Source organism: Genypterus blacodes, unplaced genomic scaffold (assembly GCF_046128005.1).
Source record: "Genypterus blacodes isolate CSIRO-AG114 ecotype Tasmania unplaced genomic scaffold, CSIRO-AGI_Gbla_v1 ptg000001l_1, whole genome shotgun sequence".
Classification (NCBI taxonomy): Eukaryota; Metazoa; Chordata; class Actinopteri; order Ophidiiformes; family Ophidiidae; genus Genypterus; species Genypterus blacodes.
The window spans coordinates 182,030-200,694 of NW_027466815.1; the positions used below are offsets into that span (position 1 = coordinate 182,030).

At 46.8% G+C, this 18,665-nt stretch overlaps 1 protein-coding gene across 2 annotated transcripts; it reads left to right on the top strand.

The window, feature by feature from the left end:
* Positions 1-1,730: 1,730 nt before the first annotated feature.
* Positions 1,731-12,200, top strand: LOC142992478 (major facilitator superfamily domain-containing protein 6-like). Of its 2 annotated transcripts, none has more exons than XM_076143311.1 (7): positions 1,731-1,988; positions 3,345-4,980; positions 6,210-6,307; positions 7,993-8,154; positions 8,252-8,350; positions 8,739-9,031; positions 10,190-12,200. In XM_076143311.1, the coding sequence occupies exons 2-7, from the start codon at positions 3,347-3,349 to the stop codon at positions 10,454-10,456; spliced, it is 2,553 nt and encodes an 850-aa protein (XP_075999426.1). In that variant the 5' UTR covers positions 1,731-1,988; positions 3,345-3,346; the 3' UTR covers positions 10,457-12,200. The 2 variants fall into 2 exon arrangements, with proteins under 2 accessions (XP_075999426.1, XP_076000159.1); XM_076144044.1 differs by having other exon boundaries at positions 9,468-10,329.
* The last annotated feature ends 6,465 nt before the right edge of the window (positions 12,201-18,665 follow it).

The window sequence follows — 18,665 nt, forward strand, 5'->3', positions numbered from 1 at the left end:
TCTCTCCCCCCTCTCTCTCTCCCTCTCCCTCTCTCTCTCCATCACTCAGCACATGGTTTCATCTGTCCATCCTCACCTCCACCTTGTCCAGTCTCCACCTGCTGCTGTGGCTGTTTGGATGTTGATGGCAGTGATCATGTCAGAGACAGAAGCAGAAGAGCAGCTGCTGGTGAGACAAACTGCAGCATATTCACTGTAAAAAATAGGACTTTTTGTGTATAACAATCCTCCACATCTATTGGTGCCCAGATTTAATTACTTACCACTCAACTACTTCATCAAGTGATTGAACAGGTAACATAGGTGGCTTGTGGGTCAGTTAAGCAGGTAAGCAGGAGACATCCAGAGGTAAAGATTAATGGAGAAACATCTGGGTCGTCAAGACAGAATGAGACTCGGCATAGAGTCTTCTGTAATCTGAGGAGCATCCAGAGTCTCTTCCTACTACAACCTGACCTGCAGGCAGCTTGGGGGAGAGGAAGAGGAAGAATAAAGGGAAGCACTGGACACAGCAGGGAAATGTCTCAGACGTGTCAGATTACTGAATACATCTGTTTACTCTCCCTCTCTTCCCTCCGTCATGGATACAGTATAGAGTTTCATCTTTCTCATTGTTCACTCTTCAATGGTCAGATTCAGATCTGTTCAGCCTAAACATGATTGTGACTAAAGATCTAACACACTTAACCAATGTAATGGACATCAGACATTAGTATATTCTGGATAAATGGAGAGAATTATCTAACCCTAAATATGATGTTGTGGATTGTAAAGATGTTGTGGCTTTTTATGGAGAAAATTCTCATTAAAATCAGGCTCCTTCAGCAGTTTGTGTGTGTTCTATCATTGAATAACTCGCCATAGAATCTAATGCTCACAGGAACTGTTTCAAAGTGACATGGAATGGAGGAATGGAGTGCCCTCTGCTGGTGAAATACTTTACTGCAGCATTCTACAACATTTTGGCTCATCCGGCATTGAATACGTTTATAACCAGCGTCAATTAGAATTGTTTGCTCAAATTTAATCCATACCCACTGTTAATATTGACTTAAGGGTTCAGATGTCAAATGTGTTAACCTACTGTGTCATCAGCGTGTGTGCAAAGATCACAGATATCTGTTTAATTTGTTCATAAGCTGTAGATGTTGCCACTGTAGTATATTATATACAGTATTGGATATTTATGTTCTATATTTGGTGCTTAATGTTCAATTTAAAGTGACTGTACTTGCTTGGCTGACTTAAGATGAGACAATTGCATGATTCGTTTTATTATGGCAGATTTACGTCGTCTTTTGTCAATTAAGAATTATTTTATTGTGGTAGGTACATAGGTTAATTTTTTTTATTGAATTATAGGAGAATAGTTGAGTGTTTTCACGGTTGAATAGGACTGGTTTCCCTTTTAATTGTAACAATGGAGACGTCAGTCTGAGGCGTCTCTGAGCGGTTGTAATCAAGCTGCCAATATTGACCTAAATTACCGGATGCTGACAAAACAAAGGAGAACATTTTGCACTAATAATGGTTTACAACATAAACGCTACATATATAAGCTATCGTTTTGTGCGGACAAATGAGAAAGTTGGGAGGCACATTTACTTTTCACTTCGACATCCCTTCACATGGGTCGTCAAAAACTCTTTTCTCAATTCCTCACCCACGGCTCTTGACGAAACCCTCTGGTGCTTTTATTCTGAATGCAGTAGTCGGAAGTAGTACTCCGTGTAACTTGACGCTGATGTCTCGCGCACAGGTGGGAGCTCCGGTTGGACCAGACAGCTGCGGTGTTGACAATGCAAACGCTTCACTCGCGTCTCGCGTTAGAAACCAGACATGAATTGATAAAACTTGGATTTCAAACATTTTTATAGAAGGATAACTTACATTCGCGAGGTATTTTGGTGAAAAATGTCTAACCGGAGAGCGAGAAATTCAATACAAACTGCGCAGTCATAGTTTAATGGGAGCGGTGACCTGAGCAGGTAAGGAGAGCCACAGTCTCACTCATGGAGGCTTGTTTTCCTGTTTGTCGAGTGTTTTTTAAAACGTTTTTCCCCGAGTTTCATTCAGGACACCGAGGCTAAATGAAAGCAGTGTCCCGCAACAGCCTTTCTGTCCCGTATATACACGCAACACACGTCAAGCTAATATAAAGCACAAATGTATCGTTACTCTGTGTAAATGGAAGTATGGTTTCACCGAAACTCGTGTATTTCTCTCTAAAATAAGATAATACGCCGCCAAACACTTCCGCCCATGACAGTCAGTGACGTCAGTGACGTCAGCGGCGGTTACCAATCTGTGGTGTGTTTCATTGACTGTAAGTTCGTGTAGTTTAGCTTCTGTGTTCAGTCTCACACTCTCCTACATGGACAGGATGCGTTCAGGTGCTCTAGGATGTTTAAATGTCTGTTTCTAGTCCCCAGAGTAGTTCATTAGGATCAGAAAGGAGCTTTTTGGCCTTGATAAAGTTATGTGCTCCCCCATCAGGCCCTTTTAGAGGTTAATAGCCTCCAAGGAAGGCCTGATGTTGTGTAATTCCCTGAATATGTTCATTGGAGAGGTATTCAGGTCTTAAGCAAGGTTCTTCAGATCTGTGAGGGAATCTGAGGATCCTTCAGGACATTATTTGTGCTCCTTAAACACGTCAAAGTCCCTTATAGCCCTTAGGGAACTTCAACAAAGCAACAAGCAGTCATTTCTATCTGCTGTTTTTCCAACTTCACTCCAACTAACAAAAACATCTACACACAGAGGCAAAGTTGTGTTGACACAGTTTTAATCTCGGCGGTTTCTTGGACTGACTGTTGAAAAGTGATTTATGAGATCCTATAATTCAAAGTTTGACAATGAGATGCTAAAATGTTCTAAATCTAAATGTGTGTTTGTGTTATTATGACATGAATCATCTCAGGAACACCCCACAGTTCTGCTTCTAATCAGCGTTCTATTGTATAGTATGAGAAATGTGATGACTCCATCTGCAGTGTTTAGGCTCAGCAAAGGTTTGTCTGAAGAGAAAGGAATCAATATATTATTCCTGGCTGTAGATGGGTTATTGATTTAGGAAAGTCTTTATCATCATAATGCCTCTTCTGTTGTTAGAACATTATATGAATCATCTGAAGGCCTTTGCTTGCAGAACAGTTTGACTTCCTTAACAAAGGGTTTTATCATTATAAAGAGATGTTAAACCTTCTAAATAATAACAGTAGTCAAATTGAGTGAGACCCTCCCAACTGAGCAAACAAAACTCGTTCAGTGTGAAGTTTCAGTTTGTCTGCTGTCACAAACTCTAGCCGCTCTGTGACTCTCACTCTCATTTCCTTATCTTCCAGATATGGCAGCTGACGACAAGGTTGCCATCCTGACCGACGATGAAGAGGATCAGAAGAGGAAGTACGGGCCGCCCGAGCCTTTTAACACTTTGTCCACGGAGCCGCAGACGGGTGGCTCTGCGGCAGGCGGGGCCCCCTCCCCGGACCCAGCCCTTGAGGAGCCACTGGCCCTGCAGCAGAACCCGGTGGAGTGCTGGCAGAGGGTCTGTCTCCGTGTCAACAGCCGTCTCCTCATCTCCAAAATCTTCTACTTATTCTTCTACGCGGCTTACGGCTCCCTGCATCCTCTGCTGGCTGTGTACTACAAGCAGCTGGGTATGTCCGCCAGCCGCAGCGGGCTGCTCGTCGGCATCCGCTACTTCATTGAGTTCTGCAGCGCCCCCTTCTGGGGAGTGGTGGCTGACCGCTTCAGGAAAGGGAAGGCGGTGCTTCTGTTCTCTGTGTTCTGCTGGTTGGTGTTTAACTGTGGCATCGGATTTGTCAAACCGGCTGAGATGAAATGTGAGGAGAAGGGAGTAGTGACAACCGTGGCCCCCGTGGCCACACTGCCTCCCAGCAACTTTACACCGCCAGGCAACTACAGCAACTCCTCCAGCACGTCCAAAAGAGATCGACGTAGCTTGGAATATTCTCTGAAGCTCCCTGTACTTACACACATGCTGAGCGCCCACCTCAGCAGGAACCGTAGGCTTGAGAGAAGCTCTGATATCAATACGCTCAGACAAAATAGTACCACTGCCACCACCACCACCTCCACCTCCACCACGACCACAACCACCACAACAACCTCCACAACCACCACCACCCCCACCACAACCACCACAACTACCCCCGCCACAACCACCACTTCTACCACCACCCCCACCACCACCCCCACCACCACCACCGCCACCACCACCACACCCGCTCCAACCGTAGCCAAGCAGTACCAGATTATCTACAACGAGGACCAGGTGGAGCGGATCTTCCTGCTGATCCTGCTGGTCATCATAGTGGGTGAGTTCTTCAGCGCCCCCGCCATCACCATCGTGGACACGGTGACCCTGCAGTACCTGGGTAAAGCCCGCGACCGCTACGGCCTGCAGAGGATGTGGGGCTCTCTGGGCTGGGGCGTGGCCATGCTGCTGGTGGGCATCTGGATCGACCACACTCACCTCACGGTCTTCATCGACGGCGTGGGCTGCATCCTGCCCGATTACCGCCTGCACAACTACCAGATCGCCTTCATTGTTTTCGGTGTGCTGATGGGTCTGGCGTTTGTCGTGGCCACGCAGTTCTACTTTGAAGACGGCGGCCAGTACCTCCAGGAGCTTCCAGAGGGAGTAGTGGAGGAGGCTCGGAGCCCGCAGACTTCACCCGAGTCCTCCTCAGAACAGACTCCCACCAGTCCCCCTCAGGAGTTCAGCTACAGTGACTTGCTGAGGCTCCTGTGCAGCGTGCGGTACAGCTCGGTGCTATTCGTGGCCTGGTTCATGGGATTCGGCTACGGCTTTGTGTTCACCTTTCTGTACTGGCACTTAGAGGACCTGAAGGGGACCACCACGCTGTTCGGGGTCTGCTCCATCCTCAGCCACATCTCCGAGCTGGCCGCCTATTTCACCAGCCACAAGTTCATCGAGCTGGTTGGACACATCAGGTGAGAAAACTGAGCTAGTATCAGCATCAAACTTCTTCTTATCCGTTTCCTGAGATGAGCGCTGTCGTGCTGAAGAGGAAATCATAGTTGGATCTTTATCTGTTTCCTCTTCTGTTGCACTTCAAGCTCATTTGTTTCTGTGTGTGTATGAGCTGAGGCGTTTCAGTGTGAGGTGTGTAATCAGCCTCACACTCAGCAGCAGCAGTGAGGTTTGGTCTCCAGCGACAGAGGGGTGAAGAGTGAATTTGCCTTTCTGGAACAATGATGTCATTGATGCCAGGGCTCCTGCTGGAGTGAGATTTTGGTCTGGAGCTTGCAGGCAGCAGGGACATTTGAGAGCGCGGTGTTACATTTCAGACACAAGGCCTCAGGCTGTCCAGCAAAATCCCTCCTGTTCTATAGATACTATAGATATAGAGATGTATAGATTCTCCTTGCTTGTTCAGACGTTCAGGTCGAAACAGAATGTCTGAAACACAAAACTAAAGGTGCTGTTAGAGTGTGTGTGTGTGTGTGTGTGTGTGTGTGTGTGTGTGTGTGTGTGTGTGTGTGTGTGTGTGTGTGTGTGTGTGTGTGTGTGTGTGTGTGTGTGAGAGAGTGAGTGTGTGTGTGTGTGTGTGTGTGTGATAAGGAGCGATCAGGCAGCTGGAAGGTGAACGCGAACGTCCGGCAGGCTGAGGTTGCTGGTTCAGTGTTTTGCTCAGGAGCACATAGGTGTTGGTCACTCAGCTCTTTAGGGAGGAGTTACATTGGTGATGATCCAGGATGCTGGTGTGTGTGTGTGTGTTGTGTGTGTCCTGTTCTGACCAGGGCAGTGTTTGTTAAACTCCACTCTGCTGCCTCTTCACTGCAGCTCTCAGACCGTTCTACACATCTAACCTGATGTTTTGTTTTGTTTTGGTTGGAAATTGCTGTCTTTGTCTGATTATCTGTCCAGACCTTTGACCTTTCCTTTGATGTCTCTGGAAATCTGTGCAGATTATTAATTCCATAGATAATCTTCCTCAAGTATTCATCACCGTCTCTAATTAATCTTCTTCATGAGCTCAGATCTATGCTACATGTAAACATATAGTATCTATATGAGCCAATATTGCCCTCACGTTGCCCTCACACTGATCCGGCTGCTCACAGGCTTTGTTTAGATTAACCTACATCTGGCCAGAAGTCAGCTTTAGCTTGAATCAGGTATGTTTGTGAATGTTTACATTCTTTACAATCTTCCTCAGGGTGCTGTACATCGGCCTGGCCTGTAACACCGCACGCTACCTCTACATCTCCTATCTGCACAACGCCTGGACCGTCCTGCCCATGGAGGTCCTTCAAGGTAATGTCCAGCCCGGTATACACGAGGAAGCTAGGACCCAGATCAGTCCTATTTGTCAGGAAGACGCACATCCGACGCAGCGTCTCCTTCAGCGCCCGGTCTCACTTACAGGCAAACAGGATGTAGCTGGTGACAGCGCTGCGGCTTAGAAGCAGATGGGCTCCTGCAAACACAGCTCTGAGTCAACCAGAGACTCCGGCAATGCTGTGTGTGTGTGTGTGTGTGTAATGTAAGCAAATGATAACTTAGTTTAGGCTTAGGTTAAAGATCAGCTATTACTGTGCACATGTTGGTAACCTGTGATTGGACGAAGAGTCGATAAGTGCTGCACCTTGGCGTGACAGTGACACACACGGAGAGAGTGAGGGAGAGAGAGAGAGAGTATTGAAGAGCTGAGACGTCTTCATCTCCACAAACATGCAACAGAGTAAACTTCACAAGGCAAACATGGGATGGGTGTAGTTGTTTGTTTTGTTTGTAGCAGAGAGCCGATCACCTGATGTGTGGTTTAGTGACAGACAGTGGATCAGCTGAGAGAGTGAGAGAGTGAGAGGAGTCGCTCACTCACATCCTGCTTCATCATAAACCATCTGTGGCGTGTTTGAGAGTTCAGTTGTTCGTTTTAAATGCTTGTAGTAGAGCGGGATTCTCACTATCACTCTCGCTTTCTCTCTGTCTTTCTCTCTAACTATCACTCTCTCTCTCGCTCCCTCTCTCTCCCTCTCTCGCTCCCTCTTTCCCTCTCTGTCTCTCTCTCTCTGTCCCTGTCTCCCCTCTCTCTCTCTCTCTCCCTCTCTGTCTCTCTCTCTGTCTCGTCCTGTAAAGAACACATTTCATACATCATTCATTATCCATTTGTCGGCCACAGTCAAGCTTTGGTTTCCCATCGGCTCTAAACTGCTGGAGGACAAAGTGCACTCTACTCTACTCTACCTCAGTTTCTAGGCGTCTTTATCAGTTCTTATCTTATCCTTTTCATTCCCGTTTGTTGGTTGATTAATTGAAAATGTTAGTGGATGATAAGATACAAGACGTCAGAGTCCAAGCCCACCCTGAGAACACAGCCACGCCTCACAGAACAAACACATAGAAACCAGTTCAGGCAGAAAAAAAGAGTGTTTTTCACCGTAAAGTGACCCAGAAAGAGACAAACCTGAATATGGATCTACTCAGCAGTTCACATTTCTAGGAACTCGACGTCCGAGCCGGTCTGATAACATCAATGCGTCTCACATACTTGCCATACTTCCTGATAAGCTGCAGCCTGTTTGGCTCGTCTGAAGGTGCGGTTACCTGAACTCCACAGCACAACAACAACAGAGTTTACAGCAGGTGCAACAAAGAAGCTGGAACCTGTTTGGCCTCAGATGATGATGATGTCATGTGATGTCAGCTACAGGGTAAACAGGCCCTCCGGTGTCGACTCTCCCCTCTCCCACCCTCATCCCCATGTGTGTGTGTGTGTGTGTGTGTGTGAGACTTTGTCCCGTCCATTAATCTGTAAGAGGACACCAGAGCTCAGATCCCCGGGGCTCAGAGGAGCGTCTTCTCACACTCTCACACTCTCTCTGTGGCTTTCAGTTGATGCTTAACGCACTTTCTAATCCACTTAGTCCTCTTCTCTGCATCTAACCTCTAATGTGTCCTTAACCCTTTTGTGTTGTGTGACCCCGTGTGACCTCCAGGTGTGACCCACGCCTCGGTTTGGGCCGCCTGTATCTCCTTCCTGAGCGGTGGCGTCCCCCCGGCCCTGAGGACGTCGGCACAGGGCATCCTGCAGGGCCTTCACCTCGGCCTGGGCCGCGGCTGTGGAGCCATGATGGGCGGAGTGTTCGTCAGCTACTTCGGTACGGCGCCGCTCGTGCTGCGATTGAACTTGAAGCTGTTCTTGTTCTGGTCCCCTCTGCCCGCTGTGTTCCCCCTAACAGCTGTTTTGCTTTGCAGGAGCCGCAGAGACGTTCAGAGGGATTGGCATGGCCTCCCTCGTCATCCTCCTCATCTTCGCCTTAATCCAGTGTTTTACTGTGGACAGTGAGGGCACAGGTGAGACACAAAGGACTGAACTCACTCAGACACACACACACACACACACACACACACACACACACACACACACACACACACACACACAAGGAAAATAATGGTCTAGTCAATAACCAATTAAAGTTAAATTCCATCACTGAGTCATAATTTGAGGGCTGCTCGACCTTGGCGGAGGTATGCCCCCTCTGAGTGGCTTCTCGTTCAGTCATTCAATCCTTTTTATTATTATCCTATTTATTGAATTCTTTTTGTTATCGTCTATTGGGGATCTAGAACAATCTTAAGCCAAACCAGTTTAGACGCCCTTTTAGAGACACTGTGACCCTTGGTGACCCTTGGTGACCCCTTGGTGACCCCTGATGTTTCCTCTCACCTCCTCTCGCCCCAGAGGACAAAATCCTGGCAGAGAACATCCCGGTTCCTTCCAGTCCAGTTCCCATCGCCACCATTGACCTGGTCCCGAGCCAGACGGTGGTCGGCAGCCCCACGCCGGCTCGCCAGGCCGCCGCTCTGCCCGTGAAGAAAACCAAACACCAGGAAGAGCAGGAGGACCTCAACAGGCCGCCCTGGGTCATCTCCGGCGCCCCCTGGGTCACCATCGCCTTCTCCATCGTCCAGATCCAGGAGCTGATGGGCTTGTTGAAGAAAGGCCCTCAGCCTCCAGAGACACAGCTGCTGCAGGTAAACAACAACACTGAGGTTACAGCTGACCAGTACCAGTACGATTTCAGCTCAGCACTCAAACTAAATCATCCAGAGTTCAGCCTGTAGGAATGAAAGGATGAATAAATGCTTTGCTATGAGGAGCAGCAGACATGAATGAGTTAAAGACGAGACGTTCAGTGGCTCCTTCAAGTGTTGTTAAAGCTTTGTGCTATTCACTAAGACAAACAAACTTGAATGTTAAGGCTAAGCTTCCTGTGCGTCACTTGGGTGGAGCTGCACTAACAGTGTGTGTGTGTGTGTGTGTGTGTGTCAGATAAAGAAACACTGATCTCTTGTGTTTGTTTAATGTGTGTGTAGCAGAAGTTTCACTTTGTCTGGTTTGACTTTCACTAACCTGAGCTTTCTAAAACTTCCTCCTCTAATGGGCTGCGCACACGCACACACACTACAGAAAGGTGAGATGTTGTGTGTGTGTGTGAAGGTCAATGGAAAACCACTGCGGGGCGTCTGGGGTTTGGTGTGTGTGTGCGCCGCTGCATGGGGTGATCGCCGTGACTCATCTATACGTGTGTGTGTGTGTGTGTGTGTGTGGTATGTGGGCGTGTGCGTGTGCGTGTGCGTGCATGCATACCTCCGTGTTTGTGCGTCTGCATGCCCTACGCCTCTGTAATGACATCATCTCAGATCCCTGCATGCCTTTTATGGCTCTTAGTCACGTCAACTTCAACTCTGACCTCGGCCACGCCCCCTCTGCTGGCCACGCCGGAGGTCAGAATTGAAGACGTGTCCTGTTTCTGACTGGGAACTGATCATCAATCGCCGATCCATCCATTTCCTGTTCACATAGAGTCAGTGTGTGAGGAATGAAGTTAAACCTTCCTTCTGATTTTCTATCTGTTCAATTCCTCCAGCAGCACAGCTTTAGTGCCGTCTGATCAGATTGAAGCAGTTCCACAGTCGGACTTGATTTGGCATAAATAGAGAATGAGTTTGTTTAAATGTTGTCCAGCTGTGTGTGTGTGTGTTTCCATCCAGGTGAGTCACATTTAGATTTGATCATCACATCACACAATCACACAACTCTCTGTGTTCCTCCACGACGGAGCCAAAATGTTCAACTCTTATTGGCCCGGCTGTGAACCAATAGCCTTGTTTCCTTCCTCCTGTTGCTAGGTGCCGATTGAGCGGCCGCCAGCTGCGTCCCCGGCAGTGGCGACGTCGCAAAGTAAACCTCCTGATGACGGTGCAGAATCAAAGGGCTCCTCCACATCCAACTCTGCACCGGCACCCACAGAAACTAACAGCACCCACTCAGCACCCACAGACTCACACGAGGACTCGCATGAGGACTCACAGGGGGAAAGAGACCAAACCCCCGCAGCCTCTCAGAAGGGGGGCCCCATAGAGAACCCTGCTTTCGTACCAGACGACACAGAATGATCCTCCAGTTAGAAATTATTTATTTTAGCAGAGCGTGCCGAGTTCTTATGTGTAATAATGTGTTCAAGTCAAATCAAGAGCTGATTTCTTTTGAAAGTATCTCTTCAAAATGGCCGGTTTGAGTCAATTTGAGGACATTTTAAAAAGCGTATCCGGGTGTGAAGGGAAGTGTGTGTGTGTGTGTGTGTGTGCCTCTTAACGTGTTATTTATGAAGCATATTTACACAGGAAGTGATGAAATCTATCAAGTTGATGATTTTAACAACAACAACATTGTCATCATTTCCTCTGCCACCATGACAACACAAGGATCTGTGATGATCCAGGTCCGTGTGTGGGAAGATGACAGATCTCTAGTTCCGACTCTGTAATATTGGGATTTTTCTGAATGATAAAATGTGCAGAAGTAGTATTGGGTGAAGCGGGATGATGTTTGACCGGCAGCGTTGTGCGGCAGCTTGAACTTCAGCACCTTTAGAAACTAAACTGTTGAGTATTTTTAAAGTAAATCCTGTCTTCTTGTCAGATTTCATCATTTGTTAAACTAAGGGCAGACTGGGCACTGAGACAGATTCTATCTTTCTTTGTATTTATGAGATTTTGCTGAAGATCACATGGAAGGAGGAGGAGGAGGAGTGAAGAAGTGCCTCTTAGTGTAATTACAGTTGTTAGACGTCAACCTGTTCAGCAGGTCACAGAAGGCCTCATCCTTTATTTCAACACAACACACACACACACACACACTGTTGCTCTATTACAGCCTTGTTGTTGTTTTTGAAGTGTTGTATGTTTTTGTATTGAATCTGCCAATAACTCAAACACTTATTAACAATCTATCCTTTCCACCTTCATGCCAAACTCTTCCTAGACTTCAGTGTTCGCTCCAGTTTTCAGTTCTGGTCAGGCAGTAAAACAGACCGTTCCAACCGTTACCTTGACTACACAGACAACAAAACAAAGGCCAATGCACGGTACAGTGTCACTGTGTGTGTGTGTGTGTGTGTGTGTCACCCAGATGTTTTATTTACAGCGAGTTCAACAAAGAAAAGGATCATTTAATTGATCAATCTCTTAAGAATCGATTGATTTCTGCCCATTAAGTTCATTTATTGACGGTGTCAGCACTTGAGTCTAAGGCGTGATGTCATTTAGTTACGTTACAAAGAAACCTAAAGACAAGGTGACACATTTTCTGTTTTTCAGGTTTCACATTGAAGAACCTGATAATTGGGGTTGTGTGTGTGTGTGTCTGTCTGTGTGTGTCAGGAGATGAAATAGCACCTAGCACTGGTGTTGTAGAACATAAACACATTTTTGGAAAGTGTGTGTGTTCCTAACGAGCCGAGAGGGTTAAGGCTCGACTGACAGCTGCTCATGGAGCTGAAGCCGCCTCCCCAATGCTCCGTTTTTATTCTGCCTCTTTTATCCTAAACATCAGTGAACACAGCAGCTTTCTGGAATCCATTTTGTAATAGAGATCAACTTGATTTCATAGTTTAACAGAATCCCTGTGCCTTTATCTTCTTCTTTTCTGATCATCTGCATTATTTAGTTAAGCACAGTTGAGAGTTTGACGCTCATTTCTAAAGAATCCTTTGAAGTAAGCCGGTGTGTATTAGAAACCATTTGACCAAATCAGACTTCTGGGGCTCGCTGGTAGACGGACTGATTGACACTGAAGATTGTGAGTGGTATTATTGCAAAAAATGAAGATTAAATGCCTTTTTGAGGTTCATTAAAACCACATGAGTGTTTTGTATTTTCTTCTAGCTCAACTCTCCAGCGTGTGTGTGTGTGTGTGTGTGTGGCTCAGTGAAGTAAGTAGGGCATGTTTGCTTTTGACGGTTATAATCCCTAAATGATCAGAGATTTGCCTGAAATGGTTGAGATTCTGCTTAAAGCGGCCACTTGGTGGCAGTAGTGTACCGACAATATGAGCGGGTTTAGGGGCTCTTTATTGGACGGAAGAAATGTGTGTGTGCGTATGCGTGCGTGCGTGTGTGTAGGGTTATTGAGGTCGTGGTGTGCCTGCTACTGATGGGTGTGTGTAGGAGGACAGTAATAGGCTTCCTCAAAAAGTAGACTATGTGCTGTCATGAAAAAATAAAATAAATAACAATAATGAAAATAATAAAATCAAACCGTCTTGGCAGAGTCATCGTCTGATATCCGTGGAGAAATGCTCTCTGTTGTGTTCTGGCGGTCCTTAGTAATGAGCTGTGTGTGTGTGTGTGTGTGCAGTTTGCTTTGAGGTGTCGTTGCTACAATGCAGCACATTCCACTTTAGATGACATGGAGGGTCAGGAGAGGTGCGCTCTGATTGGCTTACGCGGCGACCTGCCCATCGTCTGATCGTTTTATATGTTGATCAATCTTGCTGATGCTCCTGTGCTCGCTGTCTTGCTCAAGGACACTTCAGCAGGACTTGTCATTGTTCCACTTCTCCAAGGTGATATTGTGATTGTTGTTATTTTTAACTTATTCTAGAACGTTTTGATGTCGGTCATATAACAAATTTAAATGTACCTGTCCACACACCTGGTTAGACACACACACACACACACACACACTGATCCCACTTGCTAATCTTCACAATTCTGATCAACATTGAAACAAAGCCCATGAGAGAACGGAAGCGTCCATCTTCCTCTATCTCAGCTCAGCAGCCTGTTTTGTCTGTTTTCCCCTTCTCGCCGGCTCGTTCTCTCATGTTGGTTTGGGTTCTGAACTCCCGAGGAGCCAAAGTAATCACAAAAGTCAACACACATGCATGACGCAAATAGTTTTTATTCTCAATCCGGTCATTTACCCTCCCTGGTTTAAAAGGCTCCTGAATGGAACGGGCAGATCGTCCAAACACACTCCGGTCTCAGCTTAGAGAGTGGATGAGCCCTATAACCACCAGTTTTAAAAAAAGATTATGCAAATGAGGCTGCAGAACCAACCACTGCCCAGACACAACGTGGAGCTATTTTAGTTTCTGTTTTTTTTCTCCAAACGGTGCTGTGATGGAGTGGGAAGCCAAGTTGCCCCGAGGAGGCGACTTGGCAGGAAGCGTTGAGTCAAGGTGGTGACGGCTCCTCTTTGTCCTCGCAGACGCTGTGAAGGCTCAGTGATGCCGCGGAGCCGGACGCAGCCAAACCCAGCAGCACCTTAGGGACGGTATGGTAAAGTAGCCTTGTGGTTGGGGGAAACTGTCCTGCCGCAGAAAGCTTCCTTACTGTCAGCAGTGTTCTTGTCAATAGGCCCCGAGCCTGTCAGCAGCATTTACTCTGTCACACAGACTTTACTGCAACATTTCCTCCAAGAACTGAGTTAGTGTATCCTCTTTACCACCAAAGAAAGGTGGATCTCTGTGTTTGAGTTCATGATCCCTTAGCTAAAGACATGAGCCTGTAACTGATGAAGGAAGGGGGCCAGAGTGTGTGTGTGTGTGTGTGTGTAGGTCCTGAGCTGTATACAGAGACTACATTCTGATCAACTTCATGAACCCTGCTCCTTTGGTTCTCAGGCCAGGGTCCTTACATCCTGCAGCCAGGGACCGGGCCACACGTTTCCATAGAGTCAACCTTCTCTTCCTCCTTTTTTTGTAGTTTTCCTCAGAGGGCCATCATGCATAGTTTTCACCGTTTGGGGCTTTGTCTCTCAGTTGCTGTGAGTTCCCCTGTGGCTGAAGGTGTGCTTCTCCGTCAAATCAGCTGCTTCAGTGTGTGTGATGAAGACGGGCCGAGTCTCGCCCCTCCTGAGGCGCACGGTTGGAGTGTTGTGAGCTAATTGTATGAAATGTAAGTGAGCAGAAAACGGAGCAGATCAGAGGTTAAAAGAAGAGTTTGTTTTCTTCCAGGAAACCCAAGAACCACAGTTTTGTTTTCTCCCTGGCAGCGCTGCTTTCAGGGCCACCTGACTCAACTGAACCAGAGAGAAGTGATTCACATCATGCAGGAGGATGCGTACCAAATGTCACTTGGCTGCGTTCCGCTTCTCTTTTAATTACCTGAAATTGCGAATCCAGAATTTCATGCCAGAGCCAAAATAGATAAATGTGCTGTAGCAGGTTGGGGCAGTGACACCAGCATGTAAACATTGTGCGCTCTTCTCCTCTCTGCGGAGCTTCCTCAGGGACTGGAACCTCCAACCCTGGCAGCATTAGTGCCTTGCTCCTCCTCACGTCTGTGCTGCCGTATTGTCTTTGTGATTGTAGTTGTAGTTGTAGTTGCAGGGCAGAATGAGCGCCGCCATGTGAACTGAGTGCAGCAGGCTAGGGGACATATTGAAGCAGACAGCTGTCGGGGTGAGTCAGCCGTCACCCAAATGTTCCACTGCCTCACCGCACACACACACACACCACACAAAGTGCAGTGCTACCTGATCGTGTACACCTCACTAATCTGTATGTCACACACAATCCAGTCTCAGACATCGGTCAAACTTCATATCCGGGGCTCCTCAGGGAACTACCTGGGGTCCCATGTGGTTTAGATCCGAAGATTGGTTACTTAAGCAGTCATGTTGGCTAATTGACATCTGTTAAAAGGAAATTACAAATGATTGCGTTCCTCTAATCACATGAGATCATTATCATTATCAAAGGAGGGAATCTTCACACCTTGGAGACGAACGCTGTCAAAATGTTACCAGCAGGATGTGGATTTATCAAAGCCAAATTTAGCTTCAATTGTCTTCAGATCAGTGTGAAGTGTATCCCAGATAAAGCATCGTGTTTGATGGGTACAGATCACAGAACATTACCTGTTATGATGTAGATTGAGGTCACATGCTTGTAGTGAATTTGCATTATTAATCTGTATGAATTAATATTTATGTTTTTTCGATGATGACGCATTCATGCAGTGCATAGTATGACATTACATCATCTCAGTCTCAATGTATAGATCAGATGTGTCCCTTGGTCGCTCCCCCAGCCTACTGCGTGGTCAGAAGGCTCCCCTGCCTCATGGTAATACTGTAAGCTCACTGTTCATTAGAATCTCTGCAGTTTCAGCACAAGTTCACCCCCGACCCCTCTGAGGTCGGTCTTAGATGTGTTTTCACTCCTTTTCTCCAAGATTCAGTGGGGACTCAATCCATGTAGAGCACTGATCCAGATACAGGACAGAAACCAGGATGCACACAAACTATCGCCTAGAGTTTGAAGAAGAAAACAAGAAATCTCTGAACGGAGGAGTGAAAACTTCAGGCGTGAGGTTTTTTTTTCTCCACGACCGCAGCTGCAGAGCAGCGGCTCAGCCCGACGCCACTCAGCTGTGATGTGAATTATGGAGTGTAAAAGATGTGTACTCTGTAGCTGTGACCTTTCCACCTCTCCAGGCGAACACCTCCACAACCAAACCCACAGCAGCCGCCCCCCCACACACTCCTGCCTGGACTTCAAAGGCCAAAGACTGGCGTAATACCAAAGTCATACAGAAAGTTTGCCGTCTCTGCTGGCTTCTCACTTTACATTTCTGCCTCGACTTTGTTTTGGAAAGTTCTCCGTCTCATGCAATTTCTCTCAAGCGTTTATAACAGTGGTATAAACGTATTAGTGAAAATTGTACTATTACAAACAGTGTAAATGGTTGTAGTTGTAGTAGAAGTAGCAGTTATCGGAGCTCAGACAGAGTACTAATTGAGCGTTAATGCAGTAACTGTGGCTCTGCTGCTGCTGCTGCTGCTGCTGCTGCTGCTGCTGCTGGTGTTTCAGTGCTGCAGCAGGACAACAGGGAGACTTTTTGTCCTGGCTGGGATCAATCGCTCCATAGATGACGCCCACCCGGCCAGGCTCTCCGTGGGCGGCTAGTAGCCCAACAGCCCAGCAGGCCGGCCCAGCCCGACCCGACCCAGCCGGGCCCTCCTCCGGCCCCCGCACTCTGCAGTCCAGCACAGCAGGAGAGCGGCACTTTACATCTGCAAGCTCTGGGCCGACGCACCGCTCTAAGTTTAAAGTCAGAACGCGATGAACTGGCAGGCAGGGGTGGGATGTAATTTAAGATCATCCAAAAGTATCCACCAATGGGAGCGCAGCTATTACAACAAAGCCACTGTGATTGGACGGGAGCAGTCATGTTGCGATGTTCCATTCAATTCAAAACCTTAACACAACTGACTTTAATGAGACTGTTGTAGAGTTCATATCAGTCCACTATTCACTCTATTCCATTAACGTTGAAGTAGAAAATACTATACAATATAAAACAATACAAGTTTAGGTCTTTTATTATATTTTATATTTATTATTCTATATTTTAAAGCGGTAAACGAACGTATTTAGTTTAATCTGTGTTTGCAATGCGGGACGGAGTGAAGCCATAACCTGTAGCCTTGTGTTGCGGTGTGTTGTATCTGTCGCTGTGGCAACAATGCTGAAGTATGCAAGAAGTAAAGTAGAGGTCAGGAGGCAAAAATTGAAATGCTTTTTTTTTTGTCTCTTTGTGAGGAAATCAGAACCAAACAGCGTGTTTGGTTAAAGCACTGGTAGGTCTTTGTTGTTGGTGACCTTCTAATGCCGACCTGAATCAGTTCAGATGTGTGTAGAACATTCCAGATCACAGCTGAATTCATACTCAACGATCAAACAGAAGCTTTTATGCAGAGCACTTTGCAACAAGGTCAAAGCACAATAGGCTTTGATTCCTGGATTCATCTACATTGCAATTTACAGTGGGGACATTGACATTTTCCTGTAGCTCTTATAATGAGAACATTAGGATCAACCACATTACAACAAACCAAGCCGCTGCACTTTAGCTTTCACCGCCGCTTTGTTTATCCGCCGTCGCTGGCTGGAGCAGAGAGATTAAACTCACCTTTCACACACTGTCAGATTACAGTACAGATACATTTTAATCGCCTCTAAGTGCAAAGGTAGAACACACTTCAGAGGGAGGGGTTGACTGATAAGTTCTGAGCCCGGGGTTTAAGGACGAGGCGAGGCCGGTGATAGCTTAGCGGGAGAAAACGGATCCCTGCACGTTATTGATTGCATTGTTGTTACCTGTGCTGATGATTGAGACGTGTGTGTATCAGATGAGTTTACACACGGCCCTGTGAGCGCTGCAAGACTTACGCTTCAGCTTGAACCTGCTTGGCCTCAGATGGCGATGTGTTGAAATCTCTCCAGCTTCCTTCAACTGTGAACTTTCCATGCTTGGCTCGCAACTTATCAGTCAGCAGTCACTTGTGCTGGTAAGTTGCAGCTATGAGATGAGAAGTGTGCTGTTGCCTACCAGAGTTCAAATGTAGAATCTTCCACTGAAACAAACACTTTTTCACATAAAATACCTTCAGAAACACAAAGTGAATCAACATTTCCTCTTTTCCAGTCTGTGTGCAGGCAGTAAGCCTCTGTGGAGGATATCTGATATTTAATTAAAGGCTGATAAATCTATATTTCCTCAGTGTGTTGGGTCCTGTTGTATTATCAGTGTGTACATTAGCTGTCTCTGCATTAATGTCACCGCCGCAAATCCCCAAACGTTCATCGAGCGTGGCGATTACAGCGGCGCAGGTTGTGATGTGTTGCAGGGACGTGGGCAGGACCGATGTGGGTACTTGTGCGCGAGGAGCCCTAAGTTGCAGAGGTTTTTTTTCTAATTGAGTCAGGGACTTATGCTGGCAAAGGTAGGCGTGTGAGTAGGGGGGAGACTAATCCCAAGCTGCTGTTGTTTTTCGTGCCTGCTGGCTTCAGATCAAAAACTTAACAGCAATAATCATGCAAAATACGTGGCTCCACTTCAAAGCCTGCCTCAACTTTGCTCACACCCTTGTAGCTCGTATTGTTTCATCGTTTCTGCCAGTTTCTCTTCTTCCTCTTCCTCTCCTGCGAGGGATTTCACCCCTTCGTCAGCGCCGGGAAAAGTACTCGGATTACTTCCTTCAGTACAGGTCGAAATGTTGCTTTGGAAAGTCTTCTCAAATTCAAAGTCCTGCATGCAATTTAGTGTGTGAAGGGTCTCTGTCATCCAGGTCGTGGTATCCAAGGCAACTCACTCCTAGGCAACGGGATTGGCTGCAGTTTCTGATGTTTTAGGAGCTTGGAGATACAAGGTGTTTCTTCTCAGGGTCAATCAGAGGCGGGAGATGCAGAATGTTTGCTGCAAAATGTCTCATATCTCTTTTTAGTGGGGATTTTCCATAACATGGAAAATTGGCTGCATTGGGGATTTTCCATAACATGGAAAATTGGCTGCATTGGGGATTTTCCATAATT

Coding starts and splice junctions, on each gene's coding strand:
- LOC142992478 (XM_076143311.1), top strand. CDS start 3,347: ATGGCAGCTGACGACAAGGTTGCCATCCTGACCGACGATGAAGAGGAT. Junction 6,308..7,992: donor GCCCATGGAGGTCCTTCAAG/GTAATGTCCAGC, acceptor TGTGACCTCCAG/GTGTGACCCACGCCTCGGTT. Junction 8,351..8,738: donor TGTGGACAGTGAGGGCACAG/GTGAGACACAAA, acceptor CTCTCGCCCCAG/AGGACAAAATCCTGGCAGAG.